The 15,772-nt window shown below is 42.6% G+C and overlaps 1 protein-coding gene across 5 annotated transcripts in view; it reads left to right on the top strand.

Annotated features, from left to right (window-relative positions):
- The window catches only part of SUGCT (succinyl-CoA:glutarate-CoA transferase), a 282,845-nt gene that overhangs the window by 112,094 nt on the left and 154,979 nt on the right, over positions 1 to 15,772 (top strand). For all 5 annotated transcript variants that reach the window (XM_033165080.1, XM_033165078.1, XM_033165081.1 and 2 more), the window contains one exon: positions 83 to 185. In XM_033165080.1, coding sequence (XP_033020971.1) covers positions 83 to 185 — 103 coding nt within the window. The remainder of the gene's footprint in view (positions 1 to 82; positions 186 to 15,772) is intronic.

The raw sequence follows: 15,772 nt of genomic DNA, 5'->3' as shown, positions 1-15,772 counted from the left end.
TGCATTATTTACTACTCTGAGAGAAACTAGCTTATATATATAAAAAATGGATAGTTCAAACCGCATGTTTCCTTATTCCTAGGTTTTTGGAAAAAGAGACCACCAAATGGCTAGAACTCTTTGAAGGTAGTGGTGTTCCATATGGCCCAATCAACAGCATGCAGCAAGTGTTCTCGGATCCTCAGGTCAGTTCCCTTCGATACACCTTTGATTGCTTGTTTAAATTTATTCACGTTTTCTCCTCTTCCATTTATCCAACTTCAGTTGATGTTGCCGTACAAATAATTCTGATGATTACAAAAGCAGTGGCACAGTATAGCAAAGAGATAACTTACTATAGACATTTTAAAAGCCGAATCCTAGGGAATCTTGACTCTGTTTTGTATTGTGTCACACAGTTGGTCTATTAGACCCTGGGCCATATCTTGAGTTCAGTTCGATGAACTTCCAGGGCATAGGAGTTTGCTCTGGAATGGCTTGATCGGTGTGAATGTGCAATTTGTCATTCTATATCTAATAATACAATTTGTTGTGCTTGCAGTGGTCTGGGTACTGGACCCTTCTTGTCAGCAGTGCTCAGCATGATACATGCTATTCATTATATTTTTGGTCAGCCTTATTCGAAAGGCTCAGCCTGGGTTATCTAAAAGTTTTCAGGTTTTTGTAGCAGAAAAAGTAGGGTCACTGTATATTAAGTTATCACCATTTGAAGTAATGGAAACAGAGGCACCATCAAATCTTCGTAGTTTTATATAAAATTGCAACAGGTATATTTAGGTGCCTAAAAACCGATATCTCTTTTCTTGACATGCATGTTACTCAGATGCTAGAATCATCCAATTTTGACCTTAAGCTATTGTTTTTTTATTGGCCTTTTCTCTGTTATTCCTCTGGTTTCAAAAAGTAAAAATGCCATTGATAAGAAGGCATGGACTGAAATATTTCCTTTTTGTGTGTGTTCAGAAGTTACTGCATACTGTCAAGACAGTGTTTGGTGAACACTATCCCACCGAAGCCAATAAGATTAACTATTCCATAACCAGTAATATTTGTTAGCTTCAGAAGTGAGGCCTCTGTCTGCAAATTTATCCACACCAGTATTTTGCTGCAAAGTAATCTGTTCTTTAAAAAGTCAGTGCCACACAATGGGACAGTTCTATAAAGCAAAGGCTTGGTTTCAAATGTGAAAATCTTCTGGACAACTTGCATAGTAAAGCAGTGACTTTAAAAAAGAGGAAGCTGTGTCCATTGCTGAGAAGGTCAGGTACGGCCATGGGACGTCATGCTTTTGTTACATGCTGGGTGTCTATGTCACATTCTGTGTGGGTTTCCCCTTGAAAAGCGCATGGAAACTTAAATCAGTGAAAGTTCTCCTGGGTCAAGTGCTGGGGTCATGTGCCCCCTTTCTTGAATCAGTTGCACAAGTGGCTGGTTTGCTTTCAAGTACCGATGGTTGTTACCTTTAAACCCTAAATGGCTTAGGACTGAGTCACTTGATGGACCTTCTCATCCCATGCAAGTCTTTAGGATCCATCGCTGTTGCCTTGTTACCTGTGCCATTGCCATCTGAGGCACAGGTGGTGGCATCATATGATGATAACCCTTCCTCTGTGGCAACTCCCTGTATATGGATTTCTCATGCCTTGAGAACTTAGGTTCTCTCCTTCCCTATTTATGTTCCGTAAGCATTGAAGGAAAATTCTTTTTTTAAACATTTTGACCTCATTTATTTATTGTCAACTCTGGCTCTTTGCGATTTGCTGCTGCTGCTCTTAGTTTCGTTAGCTTTTTTGTTAAATTGTTTTAATGATGAAGTATTCTTGTTTTTATATTGTGAGTGACTCTGTTTGGAGGGGGAAATAGAATATTTCAAAAATAAAAATAAAAATCGTGGGATACATTTGGTGTCCTTACAATCACAGAAGTTTTTTTTTTTTAACCCATTCCTTAATGGGAAGAAGAGAAGTCCCTTTTCTTTTCTTTTTTTTACCGCCTACCCTTCCCACTACAGGTAGGTAGCCGTGTTGGTCTGCCGTAGTCGAAACAAAATAAAAAATTTAAAAAATTCCTTCCAGTAGCACCTTAGAGACCAACTAAGTTTGTTCTTGGTATGAGCTTTCGTGTGCATGCTGCACACGGTATCTGAAGGTACTACTGGAAGGAATTTTTAATTAATTTATTTTTGTTTCCCCTTCCCACTGCAGCCTTCAGTGACACCCCACCTCACTTTCCAGAGATTTGATTGATTTATTGTTACGGTTCTCAACCAGCACACACATATATACATAAAAACAATCCAAAATACATTCTAAAATATAGACTATAAATATAAACTTTAAACTTTAAAAATTTTAGATAAAAAAAGATACCACTACTTTAAAGGGTTGGCTACAGCCGATTATAGCACTGGTTCGTCTTTAGCTCTGTCCTGAAGTTATATGGGTACTGCTAACTAGATCGGACCAAATTTTTATGGCTCTAGCACAGAACTTGGCTACCTTTGCTGTCACATTAGCGTTAGCATCCAAAAGAAGCCAATCTAATATAGAAATTGTCCGAGCCTCGCACCTCCTCGTAGAAGCAGCATCGCAAGAGTATGTGGCCAATACTTTCCACCTCTCCAGATCCGCACAGGCAGTATCTCTCGCACAATGGGGTCCGTTTGTACTTCCCTTGGAGAACTGCTGAAGGCATTATACGATTATGGGCTAGAGTAAATGCTCTTCTATGAGAGGGTATTTCTAGTTGGAATAGATATCTAGCTGGGCAGGACAGGTATCTCTGTTCCTCTGTATTAGAAAGTGGGGTACTTTACTCAAGTCCATCTATGTCTGTTAACCTCTGTTTAACAATGATCTTTGCTGAGTTAAGGTCACGTGACATGAGGCTAGATGGATGGAGGCCTATGCTAATCATCTTATTCACTATGGCCTTGCTCCACAGGGATTGATAGTTATCTTTTAATAGCAGTGAGGTTAGACCTTGAGGGTTCAGGATAAGTTTCAGCCCGAGGTTACACACCTGCATCCATACTCTGGCCTCCACGCAAATCATGCCTGTTTCTAACCGTATGGCTGCATTTGACACACAAGGGGGCATATGTAAAGCCGCTCTGAGGAATTTTGACTGGACTCTTTCGAATACAATCAGATTTGGTGGTGGAATGTTAAGGTTGCCCCAGAGAATTGAGCGACTCTTCAGAACATGTTGGGAGGTGGTGTGGGGGATGGCAGGAGGATGTTAGACTCCGTAGAGACAGAGGTGTCTCTCTTGCTGGTATCCTGTGAGGAGGGCGAGAAGGACAGGTGTGCCGAAAGTTCGCAAATAGGTCAGCGCGACATCAGAATGGAAATGTTGGGAGACAGTGGGCTGCAATTCATGGGAACAAGGGAATGCAGTGCTGGAGTTGCCTGTGGTCTGCAGGAAAGCCAACTTTCTCGCTTTGTAACTTTCACAGGGATTTCAGCTGCGGCTTTTGAGCACTTGCAGCAGGTTGGTTTTACAAGTGTTTTGTTAGAGGTTTATTCACATGGTGGTGCTAAATTAGTGATTATGCATATGTTCAAAGGACTGCAAAATGTAAACCTTTTAACACCGAGAAAGGTGATATTTAAGGATCACGCTGGGAGGAAGGCTGGCTCCTTAAGCTGAACTTTCAGACGTTCTTATTTAAAATTTCACATGCAAACCTTTTAACTTTCAGTAGTGGCTTCCTTTTGTTGTGGTTCACATCAGTTTCTAGTCTTTATGTTAAAGGCTCTCCTTCCCCCCCCCCCATAATAATTACAACCTCATTTTCTTCCTGTCTTATGCCAGTTAATGTTCCCCATCATTGCTCCTTTTTCAGATCAGAAGAGCCTGGATGCACAGGCTCTCTGGTGAAAAAACTGTCCCCAGCAAGCGGCAGCCCATTTCTGCAAGGCCACAGCTGTTCAATTGAGACACGGAGGCCACGTGTCTGCCAGATCATCTAAACAGAATCACCACATTTATAGGGATTGTTATTTAAAATAAAATGATCTCTTTGTTACTTAAAGTTGATACTTAATCAACTGAATCAACTGAATAAAGTTGATACTTAATCAACTGAATCAACTGAATTTCTCTTCACAGTATTCTTTACACTTAAGCATTTTCAGAATAATTGTTGCTCATACCTGTGTCCCTCCCCGTTACACTGTTTTTAATGCTGTTGGGTTATTATTCTGTGCCTTTAATTTTTGCGGATACTACTTTGATTTCTTTTCTTAAAAAATACTAAGCTGTCTATAAGTATCTTAAATAAATTAATCAAAGAAATTTTGTAAAAAATAACTCGCATAGGAAACACGATTTATTTCTATTTCTATTAAAAAGTATTTCTCACTTTTCAACCCAAAGAACTAAAAAAGTGATGTATAGCAGCACAAAAATGTAATAAATGGTAACATTTTAAACACCTAAAGATAATTTAACATTTTAAGCAGCACTACAGAGCCTAACAGTTACAGAGAACAAGTTAACTGGCACAACAAGGCCACTGAAATTTGACCGTTTTCACCAAAAGCTTGTAGTGAGTAGGGAAAGGAATAGGCAAGCCCTCCCGAGAGAGTTTTAGATTCTGGGCACCACAGCAGAGGTGGAAGTGGGGATCTGAAGCAAAAATGAGCTCTTCACATCTGTTGTAATATGCTGTATCTTTAAATGAGAAGCCAAACTGTGTTGTGTTATGCTTTTGTTGAGGTCACATATAAAGCATATGGTGCTGGAGGACACTCTTGAGAGTCCCATGGACTGCAAGAAGATCAAACCTATCCATTCTCAAAGAAATCAGCCCTGAGTGCTCACTAGAAGGACAGATCCTGAAGTTGAGGCTCCAGTACTTTGGCCACCTCACGAGAAGAGAAGACTCCCTAGAAAAGACCCTGATGTTGGGAAAGATGGAGGGCACAAGGAGAAGGGGACGACAGAGGATGAGATGGTTGGACAGTGTTCTCGAAGCTACTAACATGAGTTTGGTCAAACTGCGAGATGCAGTAATGGATAGGCATGCCTGGCGTGCTCTGGTCCATGGGGTCACGAAGAGTCGGACACGACTGAACGACTGAACAACAACAATAAAGCAAAGAGCTGTTCTGACCCCCAAAAAGTAGAATGGTGGTTTAGCTTCCTTTTTAATAATAATCTCATGATTATGAATACAGCTGCCACTTGTTTAAAGATGTTGGCTAAGTCATGAGTAAATTTTATTAAACACATTGCAATTGATTATATTGCAGATGTTGAATGAATTGTTTTACTGCTTGAGTAAGGTTTCGAGATTGGAATCCTTTTACTTGGCATTTCCTTGGTCTACAAGTCCATTGGATTTCTCCAAGTAGCGCCAAGTTTAATATGAGTAGAAATTTCTTAAGACTTGAAGGAACTGCACCTGTTGCTGTTTTTTTTTTTGCCCCATTATATCAAAGTCTGGCTTATCACTATAAAGTAGGACAGGCATGCTTTTTAAAAACAATTAACTGGGATTTAAATGGCTTATCAGACTTTTCCCTCATTTTAAAAAACAACCTAGTACTTTCTGGTTTTCTTATCCCGGAGTGTTACAGAAATGGAGAAGTATCTTACGGGGGGGGGGTCATACAATTTACCATCCCCGGGATCATATGAACATTCATTCCTGCACTTATTTCTAGCTGTGCAGGACCTTTCTACTGAACAGTTGCTGGCCTTTGACCTCGAGGTGGACCGGCAACGCCATTTGAAAAGTCTTGTGGACCAGCCCTGAGAAGGAACGTTCAGAAATACAATTGCCAGTCAGTATGCTGAAGTCGTACAGTTTTGGGAGAACTGCAGTAGTGTACCATTTATTAACGTTTCAACCGGAGCTAAGCAGCTCTTCTGGGTTGCAGCTTTTTACTGTTTTAGGTTTAGAGATTCACTAGTTTTTTGCGGGGGGGGGGGGGAAGGAATAGCATTGCAGCAGTCAAAATATTTGAGGAGAACAATTTATTTTTGGTTAACATATAAACGAGTCACTATGTTTGTAGAACTTCTTTGCAATCAGGAAAATTACAGTCATGCTAGTCATTTCCATGCAGCTTTTTATAGCCAGGCAGTTTCCAAGCTTTCATTCATTTTTTTTTTAAAAAAACCCCTCTTTTTAATCAGGCCAAGATTGTGCAGTAAAGGAATTCCCAATAAGTTTTAAACACTTGCTAGATGATCTCAATATGGTTAGAAGTACTCTAGGGAACTTGTGCATGACATATAATCAGGAATTCTGTTTTTCAAAAATAACATAAACTATTGCTGTTGCTTTTTAAAGACATTCAGAGTAAAATAGACACTATTTTGTTGTTTCCAAGATGTAACAGAACAAAACCCAAACAAACAAAGCAGGTATTGCGCAGGGCTGCAGCATCAAGATGTTTAGTTTTCAAGTATGTGGAATGCAGGCAGATGTCTTGATCTCCAAAGAAGTGGATTCTTTTACATACCAGTCTATAGTATCATGCATTTTGGAAGAGCCTGTGGAAAATAAATTAAGGAAATAACACAGGATATATCAACAGTGTCTCGTTTTGATCCAGATAGAGTTTGGGCTGTGTGTCGTTAGATAGTCATTGCCAGTCTACTGCTGTGATCTGCACACTAAAAAAAAGCTATAAAATGGATAGACTTTTTGTAACAGTGCAGTTAGACATGCCACACAAGTAGAGGATATCAGGTGTGAGACATCACCACACTGGATCACTTCTGAGAAATATTGGGAGGGAAATAGCAGATCTGAACTATCACAGCTGTCCTTGATTCCAGTTCATGCCAAACACCTGCAAGCTCTAAAAGGATACCAAAACAAAACCCCACCCTGTGGCGAGCGGCCAGCCCTCAATAACACTTCCCTGACTTCACATTGCCATAAAAAATAATTATAACATTTTTTAAAAAAAATACAGGAACCTTGTTCTTCCTCTCCCAGAAGTCCAGTTTAGTTCCTTTTAGCCACTCTTCCAAAGAGGGTAAGTACAGTCCAGAAATAAACACACAGCTGAAGTAGTGATATGTTTGAATGGTGAAATGTATCTCCTTGTTTTCATCTTGTGTTATTACTAGGAAGTTACGAAGTTACTTGGCTTTGCTAACCTCTCTGCATCACCTGTTCCTTTGTCAGGCCACATCTGTATGGCAGCTGCCCATACAGATGAGGAAACAGGGGACCTACCCCGGGAAAAGGGAGGCAGTTTTTCTCCCTCCCCACTTTCCCCTATTTGGATGCCTCCATGCCGTTGGCAGGAAGCAAGAGATCACCACTGTACAACCTTTGCTGGTAGCCCAACCACTGTCTGTATGGAAGGAAACCGACGTGAGCTGGTGTATGTGGAATCTATAGACAGCAGATACACGGTCTTGTAACAGCCATAGACGCTTTCCACACTTCAACCAAAAGTCCATGTCAGGAAACCCCCCTCCCCACGGCTGGTAGCATCCCGGGATCGTTTGCAGTACAGGGAACCACCCCCTTTGTTCAGCAGTTCGTCATCCCCCTCCTCAGGAGGAAGCGACCATTCCTCCAGTGGGGAGGGGGAGTTGGAGGCAGGAAGTCGGCGCAGGGGCTGTGAAGAGATCGCAGAGCCTGAGCACCAAGGGGGAAGCGGGGAACAGGGACAGTTTCCCGCGCCCCGAATTCACAGACAGGAAAGACGTGGAGGTGGAAGGCGGGGGTTTAGAATCCCACACCTCTTTTGCTGGACCAAGAACAGGAAGGTTTCATTCCTGGACTCTGCGGAGGGATGAGATGGATGTTTGAACTTTTGCTCCACTGTAAATATCTGCACAATAAAGAACTTAGTTGTAGAAGTTCTGCGTTTGGCTGATTTCTCATGAGCAACCACTGAACGCCCTGACAGTCCACGTGGCAGTGCTCTCACCCTGTATGCTGTCTTCCTTTCTGGAGTTTGTCACCCCAGTCATCTTGTTCATGGCACTTCACGGACATGAAGCCTTAATTTTGTGTGCTGAAGGTCCCAGACTTCTTGGATCTCCGCTTTTTTAAAAAAGAACCCTCTGTTAATATACCAGTTTTGGGCTGGGTGGACCAATAGTTTGGCTCAGTATAAGTGCATCCAGTTCCTATAGCAAGGGTCATGCCTGTCTGTCCTACATAATTTTCTTTTAACACATCCAAATGAAAATATTACTGGCACCATATTTTAAATGTTCGCAGTATCACAAAGCATCAGGTCCATTACTCTATTACTCTATTCAGTGGAATTGCAGACTAAGGTTTGCATCATCATCATTTATTATTATTATTATTATTATTATTATTATTATTATTATTACCCCGCACATCTGACTGGGTTGCCTCAGCCACTCAGGGTGGCTTCCAGCATATATGGAGACATAATAAAACGTTAAACATTAAAACTTCCATATACAGGGCTGCCTTCAGATGTCTTTTAAAGGTTATACAGTATAGTGATTAGCAAATGTCTGTTGACTCTTATCCAAGTCAAGAGAAATGATTTCTCTCTCTCAAACCTTGCCAGGCATCTTTGCCAATGCAGCACTTCTAAATAAGAAAAGGCACAGGTAATAATTCCTAGGTGAGCACCTTACTTCAAATGAGGGACCTGCTCTTTCCCAGACTAATTGCACAATCCGAACCACATGCACTTGTCCCTTTGAATTTAGTGGGGCTTACTCCCATGTAACAAAGGTCCGTATAGTTAAAGCTATGGTTTTCCCAGTAGTAATGTACGGAAGTGAGAGCTGGACCATCAAGAAGGCTGATCGCCGAAGAATTGATGCTTTTGAATTATGGTGCTGGAGGAGACTCTTGAGAGTCCCATGGACTGCAAGAAGATCAAACCTATCCATTTTGAAAGAAATCAGCCCTGAGTGCTCACTAGAAGGACAGATCCTGAAGTTGAGGCTCCAGTACTTTGGCCACCTCATGAGAAGAGAAGACTCTCTAGAAAAGACCCTGATGTTGGGAAAGATAGAGGGCACAAGGAGAAGGGGGCGACAGAGGACGAGATGGTTGGACAGTGTTCTCAAAGCTACTAACATGAGTTTGGCCAAACTGCGGGAGGCAGTGGAGGATAGGGGTGCCTGGCGTGCTCTGGTCCATGGGGTCATGAAGAGTCGGACACGACTGAACAACAACAACAACAACTCCCATGTAAATGGAATTAGGATTGCAGGTTGAGATGGCTGGTGCCTTCATTACACACCTTTAGGCGCCAGGCAAAAACGTTCTGTTTTTAACCAGGCCTTTGACTGATAGACAACCATATTACCTTTTAAATGCATCGTGGAAGGGGGGGGGTTTATTGGATTCTTATTTTTTGTGTTTTTTATATTGTCATTTTATGTTGTGAACGAGTATAGGGCAGTATACAAATGTAACAACAACAACAACAACAACAACAACAACAACAACAACAACAACAACAACAACAACAACACTTTGTGGCTGCTAGAGACACAGTAGCCCCCCCTTCCTAGATTTCAGAGGCTTTAGTTAGAATGTAAAGAAGTGGGCCAGAAGCAACCCTTTCTCCCTTATCTGGTGAACATATCTCCTCCGTTGTCAGCGAGGCCCATTTCCAGTGTATGCATACTTTGTTGCAGAGATCCATAGCAGTCTGCACACGTTGCTTGGGGTTGGAAGTTGAGTATAGTTTTTCCTTTCCAAAACACATTTTTGGCAAGGCTGTAGGGGTTCTGCTCAAATCTTCCCTGGCCAACCACCCAGATAGCCTCCATGCCTAGCTGGACACTCAGTTTTATTTGCTTATTTCCTCCATGATTTGTACTTGGTACTACTGATAATTTCATTCCGCTTCTATTGGTCCAATTCAAGGCATCATCCAATATATATTGCACAATTTTCTGATTTGACCTTGTGTTAACAATGCTTCCTGGTTTGGGGTCATCGAATAATGTTAAAGTCATCATCTTCGTCTTCCAAATCACTTAAGAAAATTCAGACTAAAATAAACTCTAAGGTTAATCCTCAAGGGACTGCTCTGGCTGGTTGTCTCTATCTAGGACATTTTATTCTTGTCTTAATACTTTATCTTGACAAATGATTGAATATTTGGTCTTCCCTTCTACCTCTTGGCTTTTGTTGCTGATATGATAACCAAAAAGTCAAATCAGTCCCAAAACTGATTTTTTGATGAATGGCAAAAACAAGATAGCAACTTATCAAATGACTAGGTCTGCCTGAACAGCCACAAAAATTAGATGGATCATTGCCTAACTGAAAGATGCATGATGACCCGAGAGATCACTTGTAATAAATGTATCTGTGAATTATGGGATTTTTCCACTTGGTTTTGTGAATTATGGGATTTGGCCCTGTACCTGCCCTTTTCCATTCAGCCAACTTTTTGTACTATTTTGTTATGGTTCTTCTCTAGAGTAGCACATAAGACTGTGCTCCTTTCTCCTCTAATCATTATATACATAATATATATGCATGCCTCTTTTGTTTTGTAATTCACTTGGCCACCCATGGAATTGCAAAGGGGCGTTTACATGATTTTACATGTGTTTATTTGGAGGCTAGAAATCTTAAAACTTTCCCTAAATGTACTTGTAAAAAACCTGTGACAACACAGTCATACTTGTAGCTGTGTTTATCCGTATATACATTAAAGGACAACCAAAATCATCTCCAACAAAATGTGTGTTGAGAATGACCGTTCCCCACATCAAATGGGGTGCACATTTTGCGTGGCCGCGCGCAGCCCCCTTAGATCCCACAGCAGCACCTGGCAGTTCGGACTGGCACCACCTTCTCAGGCAGGATACCTGTGGTCTCCACCTACCCCAGTCAGCTGCCAATCCTGCCTGGGGAGGTGTTGCCAGGGGGATTGGCCAGGTGGGAGGAGGGACCACACAGTACACAATAGAGGGTGTAGCTTACCTGAGAAGCAGCAGTCGGCTCCAGAGCTTCCCCCACCCTCCACTCCCTCAATTAACGATGACTTTACAGGTTAACCTTTTTTCTACAGGTACGCAGGTGCTGCTATGTCAAGGCTGCTGTTGAAGGGCCGGAAAGGAATTTCCCTGCATTGGCAGGTTTCGCCTTTCCCGTAGCAATTCGTCACAACTTTGGCGGTTGCAGGCCTTGGGCAGAATCCTTTAGTCATCTTCCTAAATGGGGGGGGGAGGTGACTCCACGCCCCCAGTATGGCGGCAATAACAGGGTTCCCATTAAAGGGGCTTGGGGGGAGGCATTGACCATACGCCAAGAGGTTGTCATTGCTCTCCCCCGCCAGTGGTGGCAAAATGGGGGGCGGGCTATCTGCTTGAACATATGTTCTCCAGAGCCAGCCCAATCCCCAGACATTCTGGATAACCCTGTGGTTTCCCAGATTCCCGGCTGGGGGGCTGGGAAGGATAAATGCCCGATGCCTGAGCCAAGATCTTCCTACATCTGAATCTTAATAAAGTTGTGGCCAATTTTAATCCCATAGCACATTGTCTTGTGTCATTATTCCGCTCAGGGGCTGCATGGGGTTTGGGGGACTCTGCCTGGCAACGCAGTAATAAGCAGATTGAAATGTGGAATCTTCAGTTCTCATGCCAATGATGAAACTGTCTCAGATGGAAGGAGGGACACAGGCTGCAATCCTTCACACACTTATTTAGGAGTAACTCTTATGTAACATTCTTGGTATACTTCTGAGCAGACACACATCAGTTCGAAAGCACGCCACAAAGTGCAAATAGATAAATAGGTACTGCTCCAGCGGGAAGGTAAATGGTGTTTCTGTGCGCTGCTCTGGTTTCGGTGTTCCGTTGTGCCAAAAGTGGCTTAGTCATGCTGGTCACATGACCTGGAAAAACAGTTTGCAAGGCACATGCCCAAACGCCGGCTCCCTCGGCCTGTAAAGCGAGATGAGCGCCGCAACCCCAGAGTCGTCTGTGACTGGACTTAACTGTCAGGGGTCCTTTACCTTTACCTTATGTAACTTTCTTGGTATACTTCTGAGCAGACATACATTAGGACAGCACTGCTCATTTGTATCATTCCCTTGTTTTATTTTGGGGGAGATATGTTTCGGTGCCAACTTCCACTAGTTTCCAGCATTTCTGCAGGATGGTGATATATATGGATACAGACATTTATTTATTATGCTTTTATCCTGGCCTCCAAGGATCTCAGTGGCATACACCTTGTTTCTGCTTTTTAATCTCACACAACCTTGCGATGAAGGTTGTAGCTGAGCGGAGATTTGAACTCAGGTGTCCCAGTTCTAATCTGAGACTCTAAGCACTAAACCAGTGGAAGCACCTCTTATATTTCTGCTCATTTGTGCATGTGCCTTGCAAACTGATTCATTATTATTAGGCCTTCAAAATGTTCAGTTTGTTGCTTTTTCAAATATTACTTGGAAGCAATGCAGCTCATTGTCATTGGGATTGCCGGCTAAGGCCATAATTCAGTGCATTGTTTTATGTACTTCAACTCCATTGAATTTTTAGGTTAGCATCCTTCAATTTCATTTTTAGAAGTGCATGTCGAGGTTAATACAGGGCGTTTCTGTGTGTATTTGTGTGTGTCTGTGTGTGTTCATTCGTTTCCTTTAAAAAATATCACACCATTTGAAACACATTTTACTGAGGGGACACCCAATATGTTTTGAATTACTAGGATTCCAAATAAAAAAGAGAATCTGCCAAGAAGCTTTCAAAAGTTTGCATGACAGGCTTGCTTCTCTGCCTTTTGAAAAATATTCTTGGCATTTCTTCTTTTGGCCCCTCGGGACTAGAAATAACGTCACAGCCTTTTGAAGCCATTGAGGTTGACCCTTGCTTTGCAGACATGCCTCCTTGTTGAAAGCCTTTGAAATAGTAGGTAGTGTGGGGGATAGAAAGATGGACTTCAGCTCCACTATGAAGCCTTTGGACCCATTACTATATGGAGGACCATGCAGGCTGTCCCGAGTTGCTTAGAACAGTGCCAGCGCATGTGGGAAACTGGGGGAAGGTTTTTGTGCGCTCCCCTCTCCATTTTAAGCCTGCGTGTATTCACTGAAGCACATGGATAGGTCTTAGAGAGCCAGTGTGGTGTAGTGGTTAAGAGCGGTAGACTCATAATCTGGGGAACCGGGTTCGCTTCCCCGCTCCTCCACATGCAGCTGCTGGGTGACCTTGGGCTAGTCACACTTCCATGAAGTCTCTCAGCCCCACTCACCTCACAGAGTGTTTGTTGTGGGGGAGGAAGGGAAAGGAGAATGTGAGCCGCTTTGAGACTCCTTCGGGTAGTGATAAACCGGGATATCAAATCCAAACTCTTCTTCATCATCATCAAAGTTGCATGACAGCAAAAATGCACGAAAGGATCTGTATGTCTTTACATTTCTTCCAAAAAGCATCTGGGGTTGGTGGGGGCGGTTATCGTTAAAGCTGCTATGTCCCAGTAGAAATATATATATATATATATTTGTGTATGCATATTTTTTCACCTTTGCATTCCCATGTTGGTTGGCATCTGTCTGTCTCAAGAGAATGGAGTGTGCCTCTGGGAGCGACGTCAAACCACTGTGATAGCAGCACCAAAATGAACTCCCTGAGGCGCAAGATTTTAATTACATGAATGTTTTGTTGTTGTTGTTGTTCAGTCGTTCAGTCGTGTCCGACTCTTCGTGACCCCATGGACCAGAGTACGCCAGGCACGCCTATCCTTCACTTCCTCTCGCAGATTGGCCAAACTCATGTTAGTAGCTTCGAGAACACTGTCCAACCATCTCATCCTCTGTCGTCCTCTTCTCCTTGTGCCTTAAACATGAATGTTTAATTGTTTTTAATTATCATATTCCCCACTATGTTTTCCCCCCCTTTTCCTGTTTTATCTGTAAGCCGCCTTGAGCCCCTGTCAGGGGTGGGGAGGCCGGGTAAAATAATAATAATAATAATAATAATAATAATAATAATAATAATAATAATAATAATAATAATACACTGGTTGGCATCTATCTGTCTTGGAAGACAATGGAAAAGTGTGCCTTTGGGGGTGAAGTCGAACTGTTGGAGAGTTACGGCGCCTGCTGTGGCTGTAGAAACTAATACAGGAGAGACGTGCTTTGTTGCAGATGAAAGCGTCTGGCTGGGCTGCTGCAGATAGGGTGTTTCTTCTCTCTGTGCTCCTCCCAGTAGTCATTTCTCCTCTGGTCACTGCTGTGGATGCACAACCTGACTGTCTTCAGGCACTGCAATTGTCTGCAAGGGATTCCTTCACAGCGAGCTTAATGTTGCTAGCCTTCGTGCTTTGTAATAATATTAAAAATGGGGAAACACCAGCCTTGCAAATGTGCCTCCATTAAGTGCTTGTCTAAAGTTATGTTCTGTTGTAATGCCAGCTGATAAACTGTGAGGAAAAAGGAAGCAGTTGCTCACTGGAAGCCAGGCAGAGGAGCCAGAAACATTCTTTTGTTATACAGCACAACACGAAGAGACCTTCACCCTTCCCCAGCCTTCCATATTTCAGCACCTTTTATCACCTGTTGAGATCTCCTTCCTCTGATTTCAACAGGCTCTTTGGCATGCCTGCATTGAATTGGAAGCAGTTTGAAAATTCATAATCGAGGGAGGGGCTATGAGAATATTCCAGGTGTTGTGCTTTCATATATGTGCTTGTGTTAACTTGCAATATTCATTCAAGGAGATGAGCACGAACCACAATTAACCCCTCTAAAAGGAAAAACGATACACCCAGTAGAATAATTAGGAAGTGGCTAGAGAAAAGGGCAAAAGGGCTGCAGCTGTCATAATTGCAGGATGGCTCTTAACACCCATCTAGCCCAGCATCCTGTTCTTACGGTTGCCAACCAGATGCTCATGAGAAGCCTGCAGCCAAGACCTGAGTTCGGCAGCACTTTCTGTACTTGTGAGGCATACCACTTCTGAGACTGGAGGGTAGTACAACAGTCATCATGAGTAGTAGCCATCAACAGTGAATTTAAATCCTTTTAAAAGCCATCAAATTTGATGGCCATTATTACATTGGATTCTATAACAGATTAACTCTGCATGATGTGAAGAAGTACTTTCTTTTGTCCTGCCAGGACCTTCCAGCCAGTGAGAGCCAGTGTGGTGTAGTGGTTAAGAGCGGTAGACTCGTAATCTGGTGAACCGGGTTCGCGTCTCCACTCCTCCACATGCAGCTGCTGGGTGACTTTGGGCTAGTCACACTTCTCTGAAGTCTCTCAGCCCCACTCACCTCACAGAGTGTTTGTTGTGGGGGAGGAAGGGAAAGGAGAACATTAGCTGCTTTGAGACTCCTTTGGGTAGTGATAAAGTGGGATATCAAATCCAAACTCTTCTTCTTCTTCTTCTTCTTCTTCTTCTTCTTCTTCTTCTTCTTCTTCTTCCAGCATTCAGCTTCACTGGACAATCCCAGGTTCTGGTATTTTGAGCTCGGAGGAATTTCTCTCTCTCTACTTTCCCCACCCCGTTCTAAATCGTGTACATGTCTACTGTGTCCCTTTACACTCACCTTTTCTCTAAATCCCAAAGCCCCAAATGCTGTAACGTTTCCTCATAGACGAATGTTTTCCAACTCTACAATATGCTTTTTGAGGTGTGGCAACTGTAATTGGACACAGTATTTCAAGTGCAGTCACACTTTAAATTTGCATAACCACATTATGATATTGGGAGCTTTACTTTCATTCCATTTCCTAATAATCTCGAGCATGGGATTTGCTCTTTTCACACACTAGGTTGACATTTTCTTCAAGCTATCCAACACCATTCCAATATCTCTTTCCTG

This window comes from Lacerta agilis, chromosome 12 (genome assembly GCF_009819535.1).
Source record: "Lacerta agilis isolate rLacAgi1 chromosome 12, rLacAgi1.pri, whole genome shotgun sequence".
Taxonomy (NCBI): domain Eukaryota; kingdom Metazoa; phylum Chordata; class Lepidosauria; order Squamata; family Lacertidae; genus Lacerta; species Lacerta agilis.
This window is presented reverse-complemented; position numbering and strand designations above follow the sequence as displayed.